We start from the raw sequence: 26025 nt of genomic DNA on the forward strand, positions 1-26025 counted from the left end.
TCGGTGTATCATGTTGTCAGTTGTTGAAAAAATTAAAATGATTCAGAATTTTAGACTGAAAATGCGTTTTTCCCATTTTGCTCTAATGCTCTCATCTGCGCGGCAACCATACAAATTGTAAACAGCATTTCGCGGCAGCTGGAGATCACGTGATCCGTGTCACGTGAACAGATCCCCATTGGCTGAGAATCGTTTTCATCGGTTGTAGATGCCGAGTAGGAGAAGAAAGTTGCAAATCTGCGGCGGTGTTACACTTGCATCGGATAGTGGCCGCAGGTCGCTCGCAGTCCGCTCGTAATCCGCAAATCGCAACTGCGGAGGGTGTTTCACTTGCATGAGGCCGTTCCCAATTAACCGGTTGTTTCCGAACCGATGCTTTATCGAACACTAACACTATGCGCGTTTAATTGCTTAGACGAATAATGCGCAGGTGAAAAATACCTATAATTGGTCAAAAATGTCACGCGGTTCAATCAACCAATCAACCAGCTTAAATTGCGGTCGACCGGTGGAACTAGAGTCTACGTTTCCATATAGGGATTCTAGGTGGAACAGAACGACTTCGGAAACAACAGTCGATCGGTCGCGCATAGCGAACGTAACCTATGTGCGCTTGAATGACGTTTGCGAACGCATTTGCTGAAAAAATCGCTGGCGAAAAGTTGTTTGACGTCAGCAAATCGAAGAAACGAGTGTTGTATTGGAAAGGAGGAACCTGTACAAGGTTGCGTACGGAGGTGTTATATTTTTGTCTGCACGTTCGACACGTGCGGAGGTAACTCTACTGATTTATTTCTTATTAGAACCACATTCGGTAAGTCCCGATTTTCTTTTATTATGAGAGTTCAACATGAAAAATTCGTCCAAAAGAAAAGTAGAGAATGTTGAATCTGCAAGTAGCAGAGAAAAAGAAATAAAAACTGACAATAACGTTTATGAACCGGCAATAAATATAGTAAAAAAAGCCAAAATAGCATTCAAAAATGGCTGTGAAACAATAAAACTGATTATAACAGGCGTTGTCAACAAAATCCCTACAAATAACACTAAAACCCTCAACGAGCAACTAGACAAGATAATTGTCGCGGATGACACCATCAATCTTACAGGCAAACAAAACCTAGTAATTACAACCAAGAATTTAAATACAGTGATTAATATCTCTAAAACCAAAGAAATTTGCAACACGGAAATCATTACCAGAATAATTGACGAGACTGTAACCTCAAAGTACATAATCAAAAATGTCGACACAGAAATAAAATTGGAAGAAATAGCGGAATACTTGACACAGGACAAAGTTCAAATAGCTCAAATAATAAGGTTCAGCAGGAAAGGATCCAAAGAGCCGATACCAGTTATTCTAGTCAAAGAGCTTGGGAAAACTGACAGAAAAGAAGTAAAAATCGGGAGGATCATATACAAAACGCAAAAATACATTGAGCAACCGAAAGTTTGCTATAACTGTCTAAAATTGGGACATCAAAAGAAAGACTGCAAGGGAAAAACAAAATGCATGACATGCGGAGGGGATCATGCTAACTGCGAAAATGACCCCAAATGTATAAGATGTGAAGGCAACCACCTATCTACAGACAAAAACTGCCCAGTATACAAAGAAAAAATCAAAAAAGCCACCCAAACACAATTAAAAACCGACACCCCTGATAAATCTTGGGCCAGCGTTGCCAAGGCAGAAGAACCTGCGAAGGGGCACAACAAGGTAGAAAGAAAAAACAATGCAAATATCACTATAACGGAACTTAGCGACAAATTAGATAGCAGAGATAAGGAAATCAAAGAACTGAGAGCTGAAATCGAAAAATTAAAAGTTTTGATAACATTAACCAATCAAATTAAATCACATCAATGCGAAAGCTGCAACCTAAAAAGCGCGGAAATAGAGAAATTAAAAATAGAAATCTTCAAACTGAATAACTCAGTGACAAGCGAGGGATCACTCACCGATCTATCTTTCTCGAGCCCATTCGAACAAAACGAATTTCACACAGAAGACATTGAATTAGATACGGAAGATATTTAGTCTCGCTGTTTTGTGTTCTGTGGTTTTTTTTGTCGTTATAATGTCGTCGTGGACTACTTTTCTTCTTTGTTGGAATTTACGAGGTCTTCTTGCCAACATTGATTTTCTCAAATTCATTGTCGCTTGGTCCAACCCCCCCATCATTTGCATTCAAGAGACATGGTTACCCGATAGCAAAATACCCAGACTTAAAGGATACACAGTTTATAGTAAGGAAAAGGACTTTCCCCATAAAGGTGGAGGAGTGTGTACATATGTCAAAGACAATTTACCCTCTTATAGTATTCCTTGCGATATCCATGGCATGGAATCCTTGATGATCCACGTAGTTCTCCACAAAAGGACCTTTAAAATAATTAATTGTTATAGACCTCCAGGAGTTTTCAACGACACGACGATCGGGGAACTCAACAATATTACCGACAAATTTTCAATCTTCGTCGGAGATTTTAATAGCAGAGCGCAAAGCTTGGGAGACAGGCTTACCACCCCTAGTGGGAAAAAACTAGAAAATTGGGTCCTAGACAATAATCTACATATACTAAACGAAAATATACCAACCAGAATAAATAAAGGCAAAGAAGATGGCATCCTAGATTTAGCAATAATAGATAACAGTAATAATAAAATTTTCTCATGGATACGCCTGGATGAACATGGAAGCAGCGACCATTACCCATTTTTAATAAAAACAAACATAGAAAAGAAAGGCGAAACCTATATTATTAAATCGTACAAAAACTGGAAAAACATCACAGAGGATCTAAAAAACAAACTTCCCACGAACTCTCCACTAAATACCATAGACACTCAATACAACCACATAACCAAAAACATAAAAGAAACGATCAGACAACATTCTGTCAGCATAAGTTACAAAATAATGAACAACAACTTTTGGTGGAATCCAAAATGCGCAAAATTAAAAACAGACAGAGATAGGAAGAGAAACAAAGCAAGAAGATCCGCCTCTTTGGAGGACTGGATTAGCTACAAGAAAGCTAACGCCGTACTCAAACACCATATCAAAAAAGCAAGAAGAGAATACTGGAGAAAACAAAATTATAAAATAAACAACCCCCAAGAGCTTTACAATACTGTCAACAGAATTAAAAAAAATCTAGAAAAGGAATACACAAACAACAACCTAACAATAGAAATCAATGGAACCAAGGTAACAGATATTCAAGAACAGGCAAATCTATTTGCGAAACATTTCTCTAACAGTGACAATACAAAAAAAACGGTCGACACAGTCAACATATCTCAACAAGAAGGAGAACTTATAATGTCTGAGGAAATTACCATTGAAGAAATAAAAAAAGCCTTAAAAACAACAAGGGACAAAGCCCCAGGCCCAGACCAAATCTCAAACAAAGTTCTTAAAATTCTACCAGATGAGGGACTGGAAGTATTAAGAAACGTTTTTAATCAAAGCATTCAAACTGCCAAAATTCCCGAAGACTGGAAAATTTCAAAAATAGTCCCAATTAAGAAACCTGGGAAAAACCCCAAACAGATCAACAATTATAGACCTATTGCACTAACCCAAAATATCAGTAAACTAATAGAGAAAATAATATTATACAGAATCAATAGAAGAAAAACTAAAGTGTTTCCAAACTACATATATGGCTTCGTCAAAGAAAGAGGTACGGAAGATTATCTTTATGACCTTTACAACTTAATTTATTACTTAAGGGAAAAAAAAAGATTTGTGTACGCCATCGCCATAGACATAAAAGGAGCTTATGACAACGTTTGGATACCAAAGCTGATACAAAAACTCATACAATTCAAAATAGACTACAAAATTATAAAATGGATTCAAAATTTCCTCCACAATAGAAAGATAATTATAAGCTGGAACAACAGGAATTCAGAAAAAGCCATAATTAACCAAGGAATAGCCCAAGGGTCAATTTTATCACCATTTCTATTTAACTGTTTTATTTCCGACATCGGAAATTATATAAAGAAAGGAAGAATATTTTGCTATGCAGATGACATGACAATCATTGTATCCGGGAAGAACAAAAACGAAGCAGAGGAAAAGCTAAACCAAAACTTATTATCCCTGGAACAATGGAGTAAGGAAAACAAAATAACTATCTCAACAGAAAAAACCGTCTTAATTGACTTCTCCCCTAAAAACGAGAAAAACTCCACAAAATTTAACTTACAGGGAACAAGCATCAAATGGACAACAAATCACAAAATCCTAGGAACATATTTTCAAAACAACCTAAAGTGGAATGTTCATACAAATTACCTAAATGGAAAAATGAAGAAAATGCTGCATGTAATAAATTGGCTTGGGAGCATTCAATCTGGCGCCAGTTACGCTAATATTCTCAACGTCCCAAAGCAAACAATTATAGCTAAAGCCAATTACGGAATTACAATCAGAGTCAAAGATACAAAAGCGAATCAAAAAAAACAAATTGAGACAACAGAAAATAAAGCTTTACGGAAAGCACTAGGGGTTAATACCTTCGCTCCAAATAAATTAATCAGGATCATTACAGATGCAGAAAACATAGAAACCCGCATCAAATGGAATTACATAAAATACATCAGCAAACAAAAATTTAAAAAGAATAAAAATTATATCACCTCAATCAAAAATTTCCAAAAAAACCAACCACACATGTTTGAAATAGTCACTAACCTTGAAAAAATAGAAAGAGAAACCAGGGCGAACGAAAATCGCATATGTAAAGAATACATAAAATCGGAAACAGACATCAGCAACATCGAGTATATCCTGAAGAACAAAGAATTTCAAAAACCAAACCCAGACTACATCATCAGGCAGACCTTTGAAGAATTCAAAACACAACACCCCAATCATAACATCTGGGCCACTGATGGTTCAAAATCAAATAATACAGCATTTTCTATCTATAACAAAAAGGAAGGATTAAAAAGGAAAATAAAAATCCCACCCATCTGTTCAGTTTACACGGCGGAACTAGGGGCTATCTGGTACGCTGCAAAATTCCTTATTAAAAATGACTTCCCAAATATTATTTTATCCGATTCCCTAAGTGCCATTACAGCACTAAAAGAAGAAAACGAAAATGAAGACCTACTGGTATACAACACAAGACACCACTTATCGGAACTCTCAAAAAAGAACAAAACCAAAATAGTATGGGTCCCTGGGCATAAGGGAATTCCAGACAACGAAGAAGCGGACAAACTTGCCAAAGAAGCAGAGTCATGCTCCCAGACACCTATGTCTCCTATCTGTACATGGAATGACACGCGAAATTATATAAAAAAAGAGAGGAATAAAGAGTTACAAATCATATGGGAGAGATCAAAATATTTCTCCAAATACAAAAATATTGTAAACTCAATCAATGAAAAGTATAAGTGGATTAAGAACAGAAACGAAGAAACAAAATTGAATGGGGTCAATTCATCGCCAGATGGCGATAGGGTAGAGCGTCACGTGATAGCTCCATAAACAAACCGGGGATTGTGAATTCATGTGGTGTTAGCTCTAATCGGCGTTCGTCCAAAATGGAATTTTCAATTGTGGAGAAACCTCTGAATTTGGTAAATTTTTCAATTTTAAATATTCTAGAGTACAGCGAATTGTACAAAACGGCTACAAATAATGAAAGCGTGGTGAGCCAAGTAAAGAAAGGACTGCTGTTCTTTCAAGAAAAATTCGTTAGCAGCGTGAAATTTGCTGGACCTACCACCGAAAGTGATTTTGAATTCTTCAAAATATCGGCTGTTGTGAAAGCTGAGATGGCAAAAGACCGACGCTATAACCCGTCCGTTCAAATTAAAACTGATTGCAAAGTAAGTAACCATTTCTATTTGCTTTTTGTTTATTACGAGAAATGTTTAGTTTTGTGCAGTGGCGTTAGTAAGGAGGTGGTGGTGGTAGTAGCCGATGGTGTCGGGGGGAAGGGGGTTATATCCAGAGTAGTCGTATGGTAAAAAAATGATGGGGGGGGGGGGGGGTGCGTTGTGACCTCTTATATTTTATAATATACGGGAGTGCCCACCTGGGGGGGGGGGGTTGAGGCGCAGGCTGCGCCATTGAAATTTTTAGGGGGGTGTTTTGAGGGGTATTGTTGTTATTCTTGGGGGGGCTCTCGGTATTTAGGGGGGTGGGCACCCCTGACATATCTATATATATAGTGTAAACTTCAAATTAAAGACTTCCAAAGTTCGAGAATTACTAAAAAACCAAAACGTTTTTAAATGTAAAACCTCTAAAAATATCCTTAGTTAAGAAGATGTTGAATTCCCACTCAGTCCTTATTTTTAATGTTGTACTAGATGCTATTTATATATTTAAAAGGAGGGGAAGCTGTCCAGTTTCTGATTTAGAAGGAGGTAATTACTACTAGAATTGTACTGTAATCTTAAAAATAATATTGCAGAAAAGGGACTCCCCCTCCCCCAAAAATGTTAATAAATTGTAGCTGTTAAAACGCCATTCTAGACTTGGATGTTAAAGAAAAAGATAGTAACCAGAGATCTGTACCAGCAAATTTTTCGAAATTCAAGGTTTAGGGGCCTTTGCAAAGAATGTTTTCCATATTGATGACCTAAAAACCTTACTTGCCTGAAATTAATGACTTGGCTTTTCAAATTATGAAAACTCCTAACTTTTTCTGACTTTGACACAGCAGGAAAACAATACATGCATTTAAAGTATTGTTAATGTTTAGTGATTGATACTTTTAACATTGTTTTCATAATTTTGATATATGAGTAATTTTCATACAGTCGAACCTGTCTCGAAACCTGTGTATCTCGAAAAACTGCATATCTTGAATTTTTTTAATTTTCGAGCAATCTCAAATAATTTCTCATGCTTTTTTCCCTGCTTTTCTCTACTACTTCATGATGCACAAAGGGGGAGGAGAAATGAAAATGTGTCGCTTCAAAGTGACAAATCGGACATGCAGTGCTATTATTTCTTCTGCAAAACAAAAAAGGGTAAGGGAAAGAGGAGGAGGGGGCTGCCTCTTCATAGAAGAAAGCCAGTTCTTGAATGTGAAATGATTTATTTCATTAATTAATTAACTAATTTTATTTTTTGTACATTATATTTTTATTTAGTTCACTGACAGTGCATGTATTGTTTGAACAACCCATAGTCGCTAGATTTAAATGCAAAAATCAAAACCTCCATATATTGGAAGAAAGCTGCGTTCTCAAAAAAAAAATTCTGAACCCTCAACATTCGAGATAGACAGGTTCAACTGTATACTATTTATAGTAATTTTTAGTCCCACTCATGCATGTATATAGATGTTAAATACTTCTGTTTTCATGGTATAGGGTGGTTACTACAGCTTCAATAGTATCTTGGTATTGATGAATTTGATTAGAAAATAGGTGGTTTTCTTTCTCTTCATAATGTTATAAAGTTATGCAAAATTAATACAGAAATAAGTTTTGCTCATATTGGCAATAGTTGCATTCAAGGTCAGTAGTGAACGTAGACTTAGACGAGCACCCTGCAAGATTTGTATTTGCGTCCCCACCCCTTTATTAAACTATAAAAAATATTTTGCCCGTGTAACTCTTAAAATTTTTCTTGTCTTCTAACATTTTATTTTTTGTCGAACACTGGTTATATTTCAAACTAAAATGTTACTCTAATTTCTACTACTTAGAAAGTTTCAATGTTTTTGCACTTCTGTTTTAAATGATTTCAAATTATATCTACCTTATTCAAGAGCAGATCCAGAGAGTGAGACCATTTAGGAAATAATCTATATATATAATTCTCTTACGTGCCGGCAAATGAAGGGGTGAATTTCTAAACCTCTGTTGGCAACACTTCGCCGATAAATCATGTAAACAAACTTCTACGTTGTTTTGAAATCTTGAATCACAGAATACTCAACGAACTTTTTTTTTTTTTGAGATGAGTTTGAGTCGGGCTGTGGCCCATTTCAACCTTAATCAGCAAAGAAAAGCTCAAAGAAGGCAGGAAACCGTTCTTGAATCCAATTTAAGACGAGCCATTTCCAGAGTTGTATTCTCTGATTCGCTGCCGATAATTTTTAGCGGCTGGGGAATTTTCAGTCAGCAGTTCCTTCAACAGATCAGGTGCGTCACACAATGCCGGTAACCGCACCTTTCCGTCATGGCAACATTTAGTATATTTATTTGCAGTATTACGCTCTTTCTGCCAATAAAGAGCACCACAAAATTCGCATTCTTCACACATTGCTCCACAATCATGTTCATCGGCAATGTTGTTTTGAACGCGTAGGCGCTTTGAGCGTCGTCTATTCTCTGCTTCAGTACGACAGTTCAGTTCAAAATGAATAACCGAGAAAGAATTTACTTTATTCCTTTTATTCTCAGCTGAAAGGTTTCGCCAAATTTGTTTAGGGTTATAGTAGTTTTAGTATTGTGCAAGCAAAGTAGCCTTGGCGAGTTTCCGCGTTTTTAGTTAAACCATTTTTTGTTCGTGACGTGGCAAGGATTCAGAATAACAACAAGAAGGACAAACGTTTGAGAAAATATGTTTGGTGCTCTCTGAGCCTGTTTTTAGTCATGGCCAGCTCTATGTGGCATTATCAAGAACAAGATCTTTTGAAGCAGTGTCAGTTGTGGCTCCCAAACGGGACATTTTTAATTGTGTATATGAGGAAGTTTTCTCAGATTAGAATATATAAGAGTGTAAATATGTAAATATATAAGAGTGTAAATAATGTAAATACATCCCTCGGGGGAGCCTGTAACCCCTAGAGGGCGCGTCCCCAGGTGGCGGATAGGGGAATGCCTTCATTGGTTTTCCAATGGGTGGTAGAAGGGAAATAAAATACCTTCCGCGGACCAACAGGTAGAAGTGCAATCTCTCCAAAGCAATGACAGACACTTTTGTATCTATAATGGTAAAGTTGTGCACATTGCCAAGGCAGTCATCTTACATACAGCAAAGTTAAACTGTCGAAAATCTGGCTAAAGCAGACAAATTAACATTATGAACGTAATTTTCATATTGGTTAAATGGATGGTGACCTAAATGCAATTACCAACTTTAATTTTTACGGAAAATTTTAGCTAGGCTAATGTATTGGCATACAGCGAGCGAGCGAAGCGAGCATGGATCGCGAAGCGATCCACAGGGAACTGCGTAAGCAGTTCCGGGGGTTGGCGAGCGATAGCGAGCAGGGGGCGATAGCCCCCTAGTATATTATTATAATTATAATAACTGCAACGCAGTTAATCCCAAGCTTTTTGAAATTAAGGTTTTTTTCATTCCTGCCCCTGCATTCCAGAAGCCTTATGTATGGTACAGGTTGCAATGATATATACTTGTAGAAAAAATTTGCAGCTCCCCTGCACAGCTCCCTATATGCGCAGTTTAGGAGTCACTGTTGTAAACTCTTGTTTTAATCTATTAGTTTTTCTAATAACTATTGATACTACAGCACATTTTTTTATTGCAGGTTCTGAGTTCTGTTTGCACATGTCGTGCTGGTGGCACACCTTCGTTTTGTAAACATGTGTTTGCCCTTCTCCACTGCATAGCAGATTATAGTTCAAAAGAACTTTATGCCGCTCCGACTGAAAGGCTACAGACGTGGCATCAGCCAAAACCAGTGAAGACAGCACCACTGATGTCAGATGAGGTTTTCGCTAAGAAAAAAAAAAGATTGAGCTGGAAAACATAGAATTTCATTGGGAAAAATTGGGAGATTTTAGTCTTCCAATTTTCGATGCCTGCCAAGATTCCTTCGCAGGAAAATATGCCTCCATGGTACCATTGCCAGCTGCTGTTAGCACAGAAAAATCAGCAGAGCTGCCTGCTGATTTAGCGCATAATTACGGCCAGCTATTTTTTTTCCATGGAGAATACTACAAAGCCATTGAAGATCTCTGTGAGATTGAAAAGTCAACCATCTCCCAAGGCAGTTGTCCTCAATGGAAAAAACTCAGAAGAGTTAGAATAAATGGCTCCACAATAAAGAGCATAATCACTCGCAGAGCAGACTTTGATGCTCTTGCGAAAAATATGATTAACAGTCATAATATTGACTTATCTAATATTCCAGCAGTTCGTTACGGAACAATAAATGAACCCTATGTAAGACAATGGTATCAAAAAAATAACTCTTCAACTATGGTGAGAAAGGTTGGACTGGTAATCCACCCACTACATCAATTTGTCGCAGCTTCTCCAGATGGGCTGGTGAAATCAGGAGAAGATTACATGCTCCTAGAATTGAAGTGCGTTTTCAATCCCGAGCATTTAACACTTAAAGAACTGCTAGCCGAGAGAACAAACTTTTGCTTGGAAATGAACTCGGATGGTGAAATGGCCCTACATAAGCACCATAAATTTTACTACCAAATACAGTGTCAGCTGGCAGTTACCAATCTGACTACATGCATTTTCATTTTGTACTATGATGATGATGACAGTAAAAAGGATGAAGAAAGATTTTTTGTTCAAAATATAAATTTTGATAGTAATCTTTGGGAAGAATGCTTTATAAAGGTTAAAAAAATTTTTTTCCAACATTTTTTGCCACAAATTGCAGGGTGTTAATGATTTTTCAACTGTGTACTATTTTTTCTTATTTTTGTACCTGTCTTATATGCCCTATAGTTTGTTTGAATCTTTTTAAAAAATGACCATTGAAAAAGTTTTAAATTGTTTTATTCATACTTTCTTTCACAGCTTGAGGAAAAAATTCAAGTCTGCTAAAAATTAGAAGCTTGTACATATTTTTTTTTTTTTAATCGGTCTGTTCAAATTTTATTATAAGTGTTGAATATTATTGTAGAATATTATAACCAATTTCAAATAAGAAATTTTTAAATGTTTTTTTCCCTTCGAATTTCAAAATTTAGTTCATTATCCAAGTTTGTTTTTGGCTGAAAAATGATTATATTTATCTGTGGCAAAGCTGTCTCTCCTGTTCTATCACTTGATTATGTAAGAAAGAATATTTTGTTTCATTCTTTCCTTATTTTGATTGAATTTTTTTGGCTTATGGTTAACCCATGCAATGCAACCTGTCCCGTTAAGAGTTTTCAATGAGACATGTTTGATAAATTGAATTATTGCAAATTAACTTTATTTTGCAGAGAGCGAACAAGTAACTATTAAATATTTCTCAACAAAATATGTTGTATTGTGTGTGATTATACCATATAAAAACATTCTTGGGGATATTTGTCAATCATAAACATTGAATTTTATTCACATTGAGAAGTTGTGTTCTACATCAGTAGAATTTAATTGCTTCATTTTGCTATACAATACAAACCACATAACAGTCATAACAGTACAATTTAATGCTTGCAAACATATTTCGTGCCTTCAAGTTGTTGTTTTAGAAATTCTATCTCCTGCTGCTGTTCTGATATTTTGTTGATGGTGAAGGTTTAAATGCCTCCCATTTTATTCGGATTAACCATTGTTTTACTAGTCCAGGAACGGAAATCGGAAGAACATTTTAGTACTGCATTCAGTTTTTGATTTGGCATTAGAACAACCGAATGCACAACAAGAAGGCATTTTGAAATCGTTGGCTAGTTCGCCAAATGTAAATAATTTTTAAAAGCAAATGAAACATCATTAAAAGCACAAATGTGCAAGAGCACTGCAGACACAAGTTTCTGCATTACAAGGAACGTCTTTTTCAGTGCATAAAATCTGAGCTAATGAATGTAAAAAAAAAATCTGTGTTCCTGCACCTTTGTGATTTTAACATTTCTTTATGCACAATTTTTTAAGAAAAGGTATTTTCATGCTTCTTATTAATAATTTTGTTTCTGGCAAAAATCCATTTTATAATAGAAAAATTTCATATTTTCTATACTTAACTTTTTTGCACCATTTTTAATAAATAAGTTTCATAAACTTTGGGGCATTAAAATATACGATTTACTCCATTGAAGCATAACAAACTTCATTATCCTCAAAATTTAAATTTGACTTGTGAATTTTAATTGTAAATGATTGCAGCATATATGCTTGTACCTTTTTATTAATTGTAAAATTTGCTTTGAACAATATCCAATTTTTTACTACTCCTCTGTATTGGCCGAGTACCTGATCAAAATTTGGTCCAGTACCAAGTACTCGGTATGTCCCTAATTTGTTTCAAATATTCACAGTTAATGTTTATCTATTTTGTTTAATTCTCTTGCCTTATAACTTCCCATGAAATGTATCTTCTCATGTTAGTTTTCGATTAGGCATATTTGACAAATAGAACAATTGAGAATTAACCTTAGTTTGCATACAATGAACAAATAGCTATTAAACATTTCTTGAGTAAATATGTATTGTGTGTGTGATTACGTAGTTGAAGAAAAAGTCTTGGGGACAATTCGGCAATTACAAACATTGAATTTTATTCATTTTCAGAAATAGTTTTCTACATCAGTAGAAGTTATTCGCTTAACTTTGTTATACTATAACACAAATTACGCAACAGCCTTAACAGTACAATTGAATGTTTAAAGATCTAAAAAATAACAACCTTAACATAGTCAATAAATCCCAGATTCAAATCAGTTTCTCTTCTCGAAATTGAAGGTAATCAATATCTAACCTTGAGTTTATATTCAGTATGCGTATACAGTATGCTTTCAATATCACGAAATCCAAGGGACGGTAAATATTTTTTGAGATATTGAGTCTTTGAGATAACAGGGTCATAATCATATTAAAATAACATTCTAAAAATTTGTCATGATAGTTAAAAATAAGTGGAAACATGTCATAAAAGTTGAAGAAAAGTCTTAAAACAATAAAATAAATTTTAATTTTTAATTAGCCAAAAATAATAGTGAAAAAAAGAAGACTTTAGTGAAGTAACAAAAATTAGTGATTTACCACTACTAAAGTTATCAAGGATTACCAAAGTTGCAGAATGGTTCCAAACGAGTTTTGAGCCCCCCGGAGCAAAAGAATTTTGACAAAGGATTACACCATTCCCTGTGTCTTTAACGGGGTTTTCTGTTCATCTCCCCTTTTTACAGAGGTGGAAATAGAGTTAAAGTTCAATGAAATGGGTTGAGAAGCGGGCAAAAAGTTTTAGGTAGGTTTTTTCGGCTTCTCGGGACTTACATTTTCTGATACCCCCGAGATCTAGAATGAAAGTGACAATAGACTAGCTTCTTTGAATCATTCCTAACCACTGAGAGAAATAATGAAGAGCGTAAGAAAGTTTTGGGCACATCCTCAAGCTGCTTTAAGAGAAAAAACTAGTTTTATCGGAAACATGATATTTGACTTCAAAAAATATTCGAAAATACAAGGCTTTGAGTAAAAACTCTTCTACATAAGAGTAAAAAAAATAACAGATAAATACGCAAAATCTTTTTTTATTTAAAGGTTTTCGAGATATTAAGAGTACACCATGTTTGCTTAATTTCTGTAAACTAATTCATACAAATTAATTATTCACTACTTTACAATATCCAAGAAATTAAAAATATCACTATTAAAATCTTAAGTAAATGCATATACAGGTTATAGTTCACACAACCTGGCTTTTACAAAAAGGAACAACATTTATTTACAAAACTTTGAATACATATAATAAAAAGATGGGATGTAAATACCTTTTTTAAGATTAACCTATCATAACGAGTTATAAATAATAAAAATCCAGACATTTGAATAATCTACCTTCATCAACCCTTTTTAATTAGTGGGTCATGAAAATTGCTCAACATGCATGTAACAAAAAACACACTATTGGCAGAATGTAGAGCAGTGTAGGGTATACTACCCTCAAAATATTTATATTGCTTAATGCGAGAAATAGCTCGCTCGACAGTAACCCTCTTATTTGACAGTTTACAGTTGTCAACCATCTCATTAGCCTCAAACTGAATCTTATCTTTCAAAAAAATTGGTTGTTTTAAGTGGCAGCCTTTTTTAAGTAGTTCCTTTTCAATTAGAAATCCCTTGTCTGCCATTACAACATCACCTTGTTCAAGCAAGTTTAGGAGGCCACTTTTCAAAAAAATTTCTTTATCAGATATACTGCCACAATATAAATCTGAGATAAAGGAAATGGCACCAGAAGGCATGATGCCAATGAGACCTTTCAATGTGTTTTTATTTTTATAATGACTAAAAGTCATTTGTTGTTCAGATGGGCTGTTCGGTTTTTGAATTGGAAACTCGGTACAGTCGATTATGATTCGACACTCGCTGTTTTCCTTCAAAAAATTTCGAGGCATGGAGTCATGCACCATGGCTTTATCTGGAAATATTTTTAGAGTTCCTAGTTTTGTATGCAAAACTCCAACAACAAAATTAAAATATCTTGATACTGTGGAATCTGAGATGTTGAATAGAATGGACAGGAATTCATTCGTTATACCTGTTCTCAACTTAACCAAAAATAAAAAGAAAAGATGTACAGGACTTAAAGAACTATTCTTTTCCAAGTCTTTTTGGATATTTAAAAAAGAAAATAGCATAAAAAATCTTTCTCTGGAAAAGCTGGTCAAAGCTCTCATCTTAACGTCATCAAATATGTTTTCAGGAACAAATTTGGTCTCCCCTAGTAGTCGCTTCAACGATTCAATTTCTCGCTGCTGTTCAGAAATTTTGTCTATGATCTCACTGAAAGATTCTGTCTGGATGGCAGCATCAACCATGTTGGTCCTAAATAAGGCAAAAAACAAAATTTAATATATTTTAAAAGTGAATTTCAATAACATATATTGCTATAGTAAGTAATTTTAGAAAGTAAGTAAAGCTTTTAGTCCATAAAATTACATTAACAAATGGAAAAGTTTGTGGGTTTCAAAAAATATGAAATACTATCTGCCCGCCGCCGATGGAAGCTCGCACAATCTGCCTCTTGTGGGCTGGTGTACAGCTCTGTTCTTCCGAACATGATGTTTCCGATACATAAATTACATTCATTCAAAGGAAAATATGAAAAAAATATTTTATCAAAAACACATCCCCTGCATCAGTACATGTATTAATAAACAGTGCGTTAATTTTTTCTGCGGCACAGCTCTAGAATCATTCGATTCTGAACTATTCAATAACTTCGAACGATTTTAAGCAGAAAAAAAAGGAAAAAATTACGTACGTAGGATAACGTGGCCTAGAGAAAAAGAAAAACCTTCGCTCTATGAGTCACTTCTCACTATGAGTAAACTTCCGTGCAATATGCTCGGAATTCAACTAAGAAGGTAAATTTTCAAAAGATTCCCAAGAAAAGTCTCTGGATCTCCCTGATTGTACTGAGAAATAAACTCGGCCCATGCTACTGTTGCACCCTGAGAATTCACAGCCTAAATCTGCCTGTGTATAGGAGGAGTGGCATTAAAGCTTGCCCAGATCTGCGTGGTTGGAGACCCCCACGTGCAGGGTGAGGGGGGTGGGGCATATCCTTAAGGGGCCGAACGACCGAAGAAATTGAAAAGAAACTAGCATTAAGACTTAATAATATTGCAAATATACGCAACTGGCCTCTGGGGAGATTTTGTTACAGGGGGGTCCAAAATTGATAGATTCGGACCTGCATTAAAAGTAATTCAGTATAGTCGAGTTTCGAGAATCCAAGTCACGTAAATTCAAGGTTCTGCTTAGTTCGATGTACAAATTGTTTGCGACTGTTAAACTCATTTAACTACATACAGTAAATAAAAACCAATAACAAACCTAGTTAGAAAATTATAGAAAACTGAAATCTCTATTGATTGAACATATGAAAACAAGTAACTAAAATAAAAAAAAAAACGACTGAGTCACAAATGTAGAATCAAGAGGAATCCTTTTAATAGCCTTCTACTATAAAATTCAATAACAAGTAATATTATCTGTCAACAAATAAAAAATGACAACAGATAAAATTTTTAAATCATTGCATTTCATTTCCTTGTTGGCCAACAATGAATTTGGCTACCAATCCCGTGGATAAAAGCTTAGCCATACATTTCAAATCTGCTTTGAAAAAATGTTATAATTCGAATTCTGTAGGTATAACATAGAAGTTCCACAAACATTCTGACAGATGCAGAAAAAAATCCTTTTAATTTTGGTAATAAATTTTTAACTATGTTTTCACTGCAAAAATCAAGAAAAACCTTTTATATATTTTTAATTAATATCTTCATTAATTAATTTCATCCGAAGACCCAGCCCTCTCGATCAACTCTCCTTGCAAACAAAAATTTTTTTTTTTCAAAATCGATACATACGTTTTGGTGCTAGAGTGACTTAGAAAGATACACAGACATATCAAACTTATAATCCCATTCCTTTGTGTGTCAGGGGTTTAAAAAACAATATAAATATTTTGTTTCATTTCTATTTGATATTTGTGCTTACCCAAAGACATTCTTGTGCTTTCCTAAAGACATTAACATTTTAGGTCCATCGAGAAACAAAGCTTTTTGAAAAATTACAGTGCAATTGATAAAAAAAACTTAGCGAAAATAATTTGCCAAATTTTAACTAATAATGTCAATAAAAAGGTAAGATATTTTCCGCTTTCAAACTCTGTTAAAAGAAATTAAAACCTCAAGACCCTTTGTTTTATACTTAATTTTATGATTATTATTCTATTTATTTCATTATTCCTTTTTTTTTTTTGCTTTGTTCATTGCTATAAACCCTTGATAAAAACCTTTCACAATGATGTACTTTTGTTAAATAGTTTATTGAGATTTTATGAAAGAAGTTAGAAGAAAGTCATGACAGAAATGTTTAGTAATGACTACAAGGTACTAGCAGAACATTTTTTTTAAAAGTTCTTTGTAAAAGTTGACTTATGAAAACAATCCATAGGTTTTACACATAATATAGTATTAAAATTTGAAATAATAAACAAGGTGTAGCAAAAGAAAAAAAAAATTCGGTACTTACCTTGGAGGTAATATATTTTCCATGTCGATACTGACATCTTGGTCATCTGAATGAGTCGATGTTGATGGCGAACAGTGTTTCTTTATTTCCCTTCGGGCCTTCTTTTCCTTTGAAAATATGAATTTAGTTGGGAAAGAATTTGGTTTCAGCTGTCGCCGATTAGTGAAAGGCTGATATGTGAAGCAGTCTTCGTCGAAATGATCCGAGCAAATCACAGACGACGGCGAAGGCTTAAATCCTTGGCGTTTTATTTGGGCTAACCATTGTTTCACCAGTGCTGGATTCTTCAGCGGAAAACGAAAGAAAGTTTTACTCCTGCATTCGGTTTTCGATTTTGCATTTGTACAACCAAATGCACAACAAGAAGGCATTTTAAATAATAGAAGTAATCGTTGCTAGCTTCACATTCACCTTCAGAGCTAGCGCATCGCAACTGTAAACAAAGCACGGAGTGTAGCTATCACGTGAACAGTGACGTCACGTGAATTGACCCCATAGAATCCTAATACCCTGTTCGCACTGACAAGTTAACCCAGGTTAAGAAGTTTAGTGAGCTATCTTTGGCAACGATTTCGCTTAACCCTCGTCGGAAAGTGAGTTAACTTAACCCACTTTGGCAAACAGGGTCAAGCCTCTGATCTTAGTTAAATCGGATCACGTGATCTCGAGCTGCCGCGAAACTTGTTTACATTTTGCATGGCCGCCGCGCCAAGCGCCTTTAGAGCAATATGGGAAAAGTACATTTTCAGTCTTAAATTTTAAATCATTTTAATTTTTTTCAACTACTGACAAAATGTCTACTTGAAATTTCACAATTCAGATCGGCATTTAAGATTGTTGGAAAAGCATTTTAGTGTGTTGGCGTTAATGAACACGATTCATTTTTATTTACTTCAAGCTAAATGGAAATTTCATATGTCATTTATTTCATTTTGAATTCCATTCCTTGTACATATTGACAGAAAATTCTGTTCGTTTTTTCTGAAGAAAAGTTTTCATCAAATACTACAATATTCTCTTAGTTTTAAAAGTAGCGAAAATCATTTTACAAACCCCCAATTTCTTATTGACAACTGTTAAACATGTATTTATTCCAATAATTCGCCAATTATTTTTAATGCACGTAATAACTTTTGCCAAAACGCTGACATTACTTGCCATCATTTTTTTTAGTACTTTAGTACCGCATATACAGTAGAATCTCATTAATCTGGACTAATAAAGGATACTGGTTGTCCAAATTAATGATAGTAATAGTTAATCAAAATGAACTATTAATTGAGACCAGATACCTATACTGTACACAGTAAAAATTACAATCCCCCCCAACTTGCTGTTATTGACACCATAATAAAGGCCTACAAAATACATAGCACATTTTTTCACTTTTTTTTTTTTATACAGTATGTACATCTAAATGACTGTTCGAAGTTCAGTTTAATAGGATCTGGATTTATACTTTATTACATTTTCCAGTGACATGAAAAAGTAGTTGGACGTGCTAGACTATAAAAATTTCTGGCGGGGGGGAAAAATGAGATTTTGAAACACGGTGAAAAAGTTTAACAAACTGAAGGGACCAAAATATATTTTCGTGTTAAAAGAATTGATTTAAAGTACACAGTACTCTGTCCAGACTACAATATGATTTCGTGTTAACCATATTTTCTGTTAAGAGTTATTATGTTAAATTTTTTTCACTGTCTATCCATAGATACAAGTTGGGGGATGATTCCTAGATTGAAAGTATCTTGATTATATGCCACAGTCGGACAATTTCAAAAGACATATTTTTGTCGCTTTAGACGGAGACTAAATGCTAGGACCCTTAAATATTTTTTAGTGTAATGAAGGACACCCATCAGCGGAATAACCTTTTCCGTAATCTGCAAGATGCAGCAAACCAAGTTTTACTGCAAAACCATACCACTTTTGCATTTTCCAGTATTAAATTGAAAACAAGTCATTTTCGGTAAAAAAAAATTCTCTCTTTTGACTCTTTAAAACTTTGATGGTAATCAGGGCTGCCGCTGCCAGAAATGCGGCCCAATGCCAATTTTAATCCTACCCCCCCCCCCCATGAGCCCCTATTCCCTAATGCAAATTTTATGCCCATCTGCTTAACTTAATCTCCCTCACACACGTAAGAACTTCAAAATGAATAGTTTAAAATTGCATTCATATGTGACGTTGCATTGTTTACTTGCTTATAACTGAATATTTAAATTTTAATGTAAATTTTAAAATTGTAATTTGAAGTTAGCATAAAAATATATTTACAAATAGTGTACCTTTATTGTGTAAAAATTGGATAATTTGTCATGTCTGAGGTAAGCAAAGTAACTATGAATTTTCAGTAAGGCGAAGTTGGACGGACCAAGGAAAAAGATCTGATTTCGAAATAAAAAGTTCTTTTTGTAAAAATTAAAGTAAAACACGATTCAGGCACTTGTAAGATAAATCGAAATATCATTGAATGAAGTGTTGAAATTATTATCACACATACATATTACATTTGTCTTTTTCTACCCACCACCACCTTTGTATTCGCTTCTGGCGGTTTAGGTTTATCAGGTTGGTTTTCGCTTCGATCAGTTCTAAGTAGAATACCATATGCAACTCTAGTTTTAAGAAATTATGCCCCCATTGTACTCGAAAACTTTTGCTATTTTTTCGTTGCCCAAAAGTATTTCATTTACATTTATACTATTGAGAAATAGTAATGTAATGCAAGTTTTTTTTTTTTTTTAAGGAAGTAGCATAACCTTTTTGATGGAATTATCAACATTATTATTTGAAAAAAAACTTTATGTCATGTTAGCCCCTCAAAGCTCCGGGCCCCGGTACTATAGGTCCGGTATCCTCACCCAAACGACGGCCCTGACGGTAATTAGGAATATGGATCACACAAAATGTTTCATACCAGAATTTATGAACATATACTTAATTTAGTAGATCAAAAAATTTGTAAATTACAGTACAACTACAATTATCCGAATCAACCGCACCCCGTTCGGATTGTGAGATTTTTTTGAAAAGGGATGTATTTTAATCTACTTACTGTATGAATATTGAAAATCAGAAAAACTACTTTTAAAGAAAGAGCTTTTATTTAATCACTCGTGGTACCCGCACGGCCTTGCCCGTAATAGAAAAATTAAAAGGTCTTTTGGTTCGCCTGTGTATTTACAAATAATGTATGGTGAATTTTCTCGCCAGTTGGCTTGTACCCATGTTACGGTTCCACATTATGATGATTTCGTATCTCTCCAATTGGCTTGTGCCCATGTTACGGTTCCACGTTATGATAATTTCGTAATTTACTCGTCCATCTTATGATATTTTTGTTCTTAAAATTGGAATAGAAAAAGAACCACATCGAATTTTCGAAACATCGCTTCGAGGTGCACATCCCCATGCTACAAACCAACTTTGTGCCAAATTTCATGAAAATCGGCCACGGTCTAGGCGCTACGCGCGTCACAGAGATCCAGACATCCTCCGGACAGAGACTTTCAGCTTTATTATTAGTAAAGTAGAAAGATAAAGCTTTTCATGCCAAGTACTAACGGTGGTGATGTTGCAGAGGGAAGGATAATAGCATGGTGTGGAGACAGAATCATTACTTTGCAAATCGCAACGAGTGCAATTGTTTTAATTAGTCATCATTAGTGATTCTTCATGAAAAAGTACCATTTGTTACTTGTTGGAAACCATTATGTATCAACTTATTTTTAATCACTTATTGACTTGAGAATATTCTCCAATATCTTTTTTCTGTAGGGCAGAAATGGGACAGCGATACATTCTTGCTGAATAAGGGGGAAAAAGCAGCTTTAGACTCTTACTGATGCATTTACTGGACCAGCTAGAAAAGCTTTTTTACATTTTATTTCAGAATTAATTCAGTGCTGTCTCAGTCCTCTTAATCTTTTTTTTGCTATAGGGGTTCTTATTAGAGACGTACCGAGTAGCACTTTGGCCGAGTAGCTGAGTACCGAGTACTCAGCCTTTCATTACTCGGCCGAGTTACCGAGTACACGGCCTTTCACTACTCGGCCGAGTTACCAAGTACCAATTATGCTTTAAGAAGAACCACCGACACACATGTGATTAATTTTGAACTTATTGGAATAGTAGTCTAGACCTCCTTGTCCGTATAATAGTTTTTAAAACTAAATTCCTGCTGAAATTTAATTATGCATTATATATACAATTTTGTTTTGTGTCAAAAATTTTACTAAAAAATTATTTTTTAAATTAAAAATAAATAAATAAAAGGTATGATTAATCAAGTTGGAATAAAAACAAATTACAGTAAAATCTATCTAATGCGGACACTAGCGGGACAAATTTTTTTGTCCGCAATATAGAGGTGTCCGCAGGGGTTTAAATGTTATTTGCATTGGAACTGGGGAATTAAAAATTGTCCGCATAAGACGGGTGTCCGTTAGGAGGGGTTTCACTGTATACCAATCAATTATAGTTCTAGTCCGCCAAACATAAATATTTTTTAAAAGCAGATAAAACAAATGTGCAGGAACACTGCAGACACGTGTTTCTGCCCCCCCCCCCCCCCGTTACAAGGAACGTCTTTTTCAGTGCATAACATGTGAGCTAAAGAATGTAAAGACATTCGACAAAAAAATCCGACTCCTGTCGGATGCCTTTAAATCTACAAGCTCCCATTTTGTGCATCGAAAAAAGAATTCCTTATAACGCCAAAACAGGTGTCTGCAGAGTTCCTGCACTGTGCTTTTAACGTTGTTTTATTTCCTTTTACTTTTTAAGCAAAGGTATTTTTACATTTTTTATAACTAATTTTTGTTTGCAGCGAAAATCCATTTTTAATATAAAAATTCCACATTTTCTATACTTACCTTTTTTTTCGTAATTTTTAATAAATAAGTTTTATTAACTTTGGGGACATTAAAATAAAGATTTTTTCCATTGAAGCATTACAAACTTCATTATTCTCAAAATTTAAATTTGACTTATATAAATTTTAATTGTAAATGATTGCAGAATATAATGTTTGCTCTTTTTTTTAATAAATTTTAGTATCTGTCTTGGACAACATTAAATTTTTTGCAACTACTCGGTATTGGCCGAGTATCTGATCAGAATTTGGCCGAGTACCGAGTAATTACCGAGTACTCGGTACATCTCTAGTTCTTATTATACTTAATGTCTAACGAAACAAGGCACAATGAACGAAATCGATAACGATTTTTCAAATGTTAGATTAAGGGGCATACTCAACTGTAACAGAATTAGATGAAATCAAATACGATCAATTGTACTTACCAATAGCACAGCCAGAAATTTATTTTTCCCCACATAAAAGTAAATTTCTGGCTACTACTGGTCGACAGAATTTGATCAATTCGAACACAATCTAGTTGAATATGCCTCTAAGATAGAATACAGGAACTGTAATATTAAATATTTAACGATTGATGCTGCAATATCTTAATGTATGCAAAATTAAGTAATTTAAGCTAAACATTAACTAGGAAGTAAAATTCAAGGAAAATGGACTTGGTTAGAATACAGCGAAATTAGCCAGCTCTGGATAATACATACGAAGAGGCAAATGCCATTCACAGGAAATTTTCTAAATTTGCAAAATGTTTTACATTATTGAAACTAATTCTGTATAACTACTTTTTTGGCAAGTGCATGGCCGCAGAGAGCCAAGGCGGGCCCTTGTCAGTTTGGTCGCCAGGTCCCAATAAAACTTCAATAATTTCTCAGATTCCAAACTAGGGGCCCTAGTTCTCGACTAGGCGGATATAGCCTCTGGTCGAGCAACAAACGTTGTTCGCAAATTTTGAGATTCTCCCAACTAATTATGTTGAAAAAGGAACAAATATAATTTAAAAAACATGCTAGTACCATTGTGGTACTCTTAACTCACTTACATTTTTGCTGTTGGCCATGATATGAGACTTGGGAGAAGTGCAGCGGGGTTTTGCAGAATGTTTTTAAAAGATAGTTTGAATTGATAGACAGTTTTTGAATTGATAGACAGTTTTAAATTTTATCAAGAGCCTGGCTGCAGTCGTACCATTAATTTCTGATTTCAACAAATTCTATCAACTTTAAACTGCACAGCATGCAACAAAAAATCAAGTAATTTCATTTGTTAATGGACAAAGCTCCTGATCCAAATGTGGAAAGAAAACTTAACCGATTTGAATGAGTCAAAAAGAAATCGGTTGATTTTTGAAAAAATTAGCAAAGAAATGTCGCTGTTTGTTATCATCCGCAGTGTGGAGGAAATCAAAACAAAAATTGAAAACTTGATGAAACTCTACAGGTTTGTGTCAATATTTGTTTTTTATCTGTGTTTCTTACATGTTAATTTATTAAATCACATGCATTAATAAATCATTATATGACTGTGATTTTTGTTTCTTTTTCTCTCTTTTGTGCGATGCAAATAATCAATCATGCGTAATTGAGGAGAAATAAACTTTTTTTTAAATTTAGGCTACGAATTACACTACCGTATATACTCGCGTATAAGTCGAGAAATTTTGTCCAAAAAAATGATATCAAAGGAAGGGGAGTCGACTTATACGCGGGTCAAATTTTCCGAAAATTTTTTTCCGATCAACGAGAGCCGGGAAGCTACGAGAAATGCCGATGTGCGGTTACAGGTAGTCGCTGATAAGTTGCTAGTGTGAAAAATTAAACTTATTCAAAAATAATAACTAAAAAAACCTAAATAATACACATAAGTAAAGAGAATTTTATTCCTCTTTAAGAAGGATCAAATCAGCAATTAACAAATATCGTGAAACGTATTAAAATATTTATCGCCAACAGTCACGCCATTCAGACTGAGAGTGCGTTCGACGAGCACGACCGGGAGCGACCGGTTAGAACGCCGCGGTTAGTAACTGCTTACTTACCGGTTGACCGGTGAGATTCGTCTAACGCAACCTCTGATGTCATTGACGATTCTGCAGCCGCCGATGTATACGATGACGCGGTGATGACGGAAGCGGACTTTAATGAACTTTTTTTGCGTCCGACTCGGAATCCGAGTTTGAAGGCTTTTAGAAATGTTTTCCTATTTAATTCCTATTTTATTTGTAAATAAATGTGTTCATTATTTTGAAATTTCTTTGAAAATAATTCGCGATGTTTTTGGAAAGTATGGGGGTCGACTTATACGCGGGTTTTAGATTTTTCTGGATTTTTTCTCTGAAAAAGGGGGGGTCGACTTATACGCGAGATCGACCTATACGCGAGTATATACGGTACTACTTTATTTTACACATTTAAAACGAAGAAACATGTATGGAAATCTTACTTTTGCCTTTAGTTATTTTTTATTATTTTTCGCTAAGAATTGGGCTACTAATTATTTAATTCTTTGTTTTTGTTCCTGCATAACACAAAAACGCTTATTCGAACTAGTTTTTTATTATCAATGAAAAAAAAAAAAAAAAGAAATTACATGAAAATGAGGAATTTATTTTTCCCATTTTTTCTGTTGTTCACATAATTTTTTTAAGTCTTTTGTATTGATTTCAAATGAATGCAATTCTTGCAGCTATGCTTGATGATCACAGTTTTAGGTCCATATTAAAATATCTTACCGGTGTTAGGAAAACAGAAAAGTGTATATTCAGTGTATGTGTAAAAAAACTGTTACATTTCTATTTTTTAAAGCCTTAAATGTCCACTCCTTAACTCCACATCTTTATTGGGAAAAATAATAGAGTATAACGCTATCTTTTTTTCAACTGGTATGCAGGATTTAAAATTTGTATCCTGGCGGCCAATAAACATAATTTTTTCGCACAGGGACGCATCAAAATTTTCCCGATGCGAAAATTCTTCATCAGACATTCCACGAACTCCACGAACTGTCGTTTTTGCCCAAAGAATTAACACTTCTCAAATTAAGCGAGTGCAACATTAAGCAGCAAACTTCGAGAAGCAAAACCAAAACAAACTTTAGAATACTCTCGACACCAGTCAGTTTTCTCACTAAAAAACTGGTTCTAGAGTATTTTTAACCCGGATCAGCGGTAGCTAATGCGAACAGTGAGAAAAGGGAAATGGGTTAACTTTAACTCGGATCAGCGGTAACCCGGATCAAATGTTGCAGTGCGAACAGGGTATAACCGATTCCTTCTTAACTAAAGAAAAACTGTTTAAACTAAGGAAATCAAATACCCCCATCTGCGAGACCTGCCAAAAAATTGAAAATACCCAGCACGTAATATGGAATTGTAGTAAAAACATAGAACAAAGGAACTTTATTTATAAAAACTATAAAGGCTAATAACTTATGTTCAAATGACATTTTTAGTCTGGATTTGCTTAGGGATCCAAGATACGGAAGGGCTATCCTCGCCCTCTTCTGATCCCGACCTCTCTTTGCTCTACTTTTATACTGTCAGATTACTTCAGTTATTTGCATATTTTACTCACATTAATGCAGTTACTTCACCCATCAAAAATAAATAAACAAATAAATAAATACATATATAAATATATATAATTCTACGCAATTTTTAATATATTTAAGACGGCTATAAAAAGATCTGCCTTAACAAAACTGTTTTTAATTCAAAATAAGATACGAAAGGGAGGCAAAGCGCGCTGTACGCAGTCCTCAACAATATTTTCTTCCGGGAACTCCAGAAGAAGAAGAAGAAGAAGAAGAAGAAGAACGCATTTGCTAGGGAGTTCTATTTTGCGTACCAAGCTTTAATCGCATACGTAACTGTGACTGCGAACCTTGAGACATACTGTTCGTGTTCCGTATTCTATCCCTTCTGTAAGAACAGAAAGTTTTCTCCTTGTCTATTTACCAAACTCTATTTTTATTGATCCTTCATGTTATTATTTTAAGCTACTTGTCACTGAAATAGTTACGCATTAGGTAATATATTTTTATTGTTTTCTAAACTGCATCGAGTTTCGATAATTGACAGCTTACAAATGTTGAACTTGAACCAAAACTTTTAATGCGATGATGACTAAAATTACTCTTAGTTTTCTCTGGTGCCTTATTTAATCAGTTTATTGATGTTTATTTTTAACAAAATTTTTTGAAATCGCCGGAGCATATACGCACCGTAAAATGCAGACATTTGTG

At 34.6% G+C, this 26025-nt stretch overlaps 1 protein-coding gene across 1 annotated transcript; it reads right to left on the reverse strand.

Moving 5' to 3' along the window:
- Nucleotides 1-12585: 12585 nt before the first annotated feature.
- Nucleotides 12586-16924, reverse strand: LOC129218746 (uncharacterized). The gene is made up of 2 exons (XM_054853070.1): nucleotides 16902-16924; nucleotides 12586-14681 (listed from the first exon to the last, which is right to left on the reverse strand). Exons 1-2 carry the CDS (start codon nucleotides 16922-16924, stop codon nucleotides 13697-13699), a joined length of 1008 nt encoding a protein of 335 aa, XP_054709045.1. The 3' UTR covers nucleotides 12586-13696.
- Between the last annotated feature and the right edge of the window lie 9101 nt (nucleotides 16925-26025).

Source organism: Uloborus diversus, chromosome 3 (genome assembly GCF_026930045.1).
Source record: "Uloborus diversus isolate 005 chromosome 3, Udiv.v.3.1, whole genome shotgun sequence".
Taxonomy (NCBI): Eukaryota; Metazoa; Arthropoda; class Arachnida; order Araneae; family Uloboridae; genus Uloborus; species Uloborus diversus.

Excerpts from the sequence above, each read along its gene's own strand:
- LOC129218746 (XM_054853070.1), bottom strand. The coding sequence starts at position 16,924 with ATGGAAAATATATTACCTCCAAG. Across the intron at positions 14,682-16,901 it reads GAAAATATATTACCTCCAAG|GACCAACATGGTTGATGCTG; the intron begins GTAAGTACCGAA and ends TGCCTTATTTAG.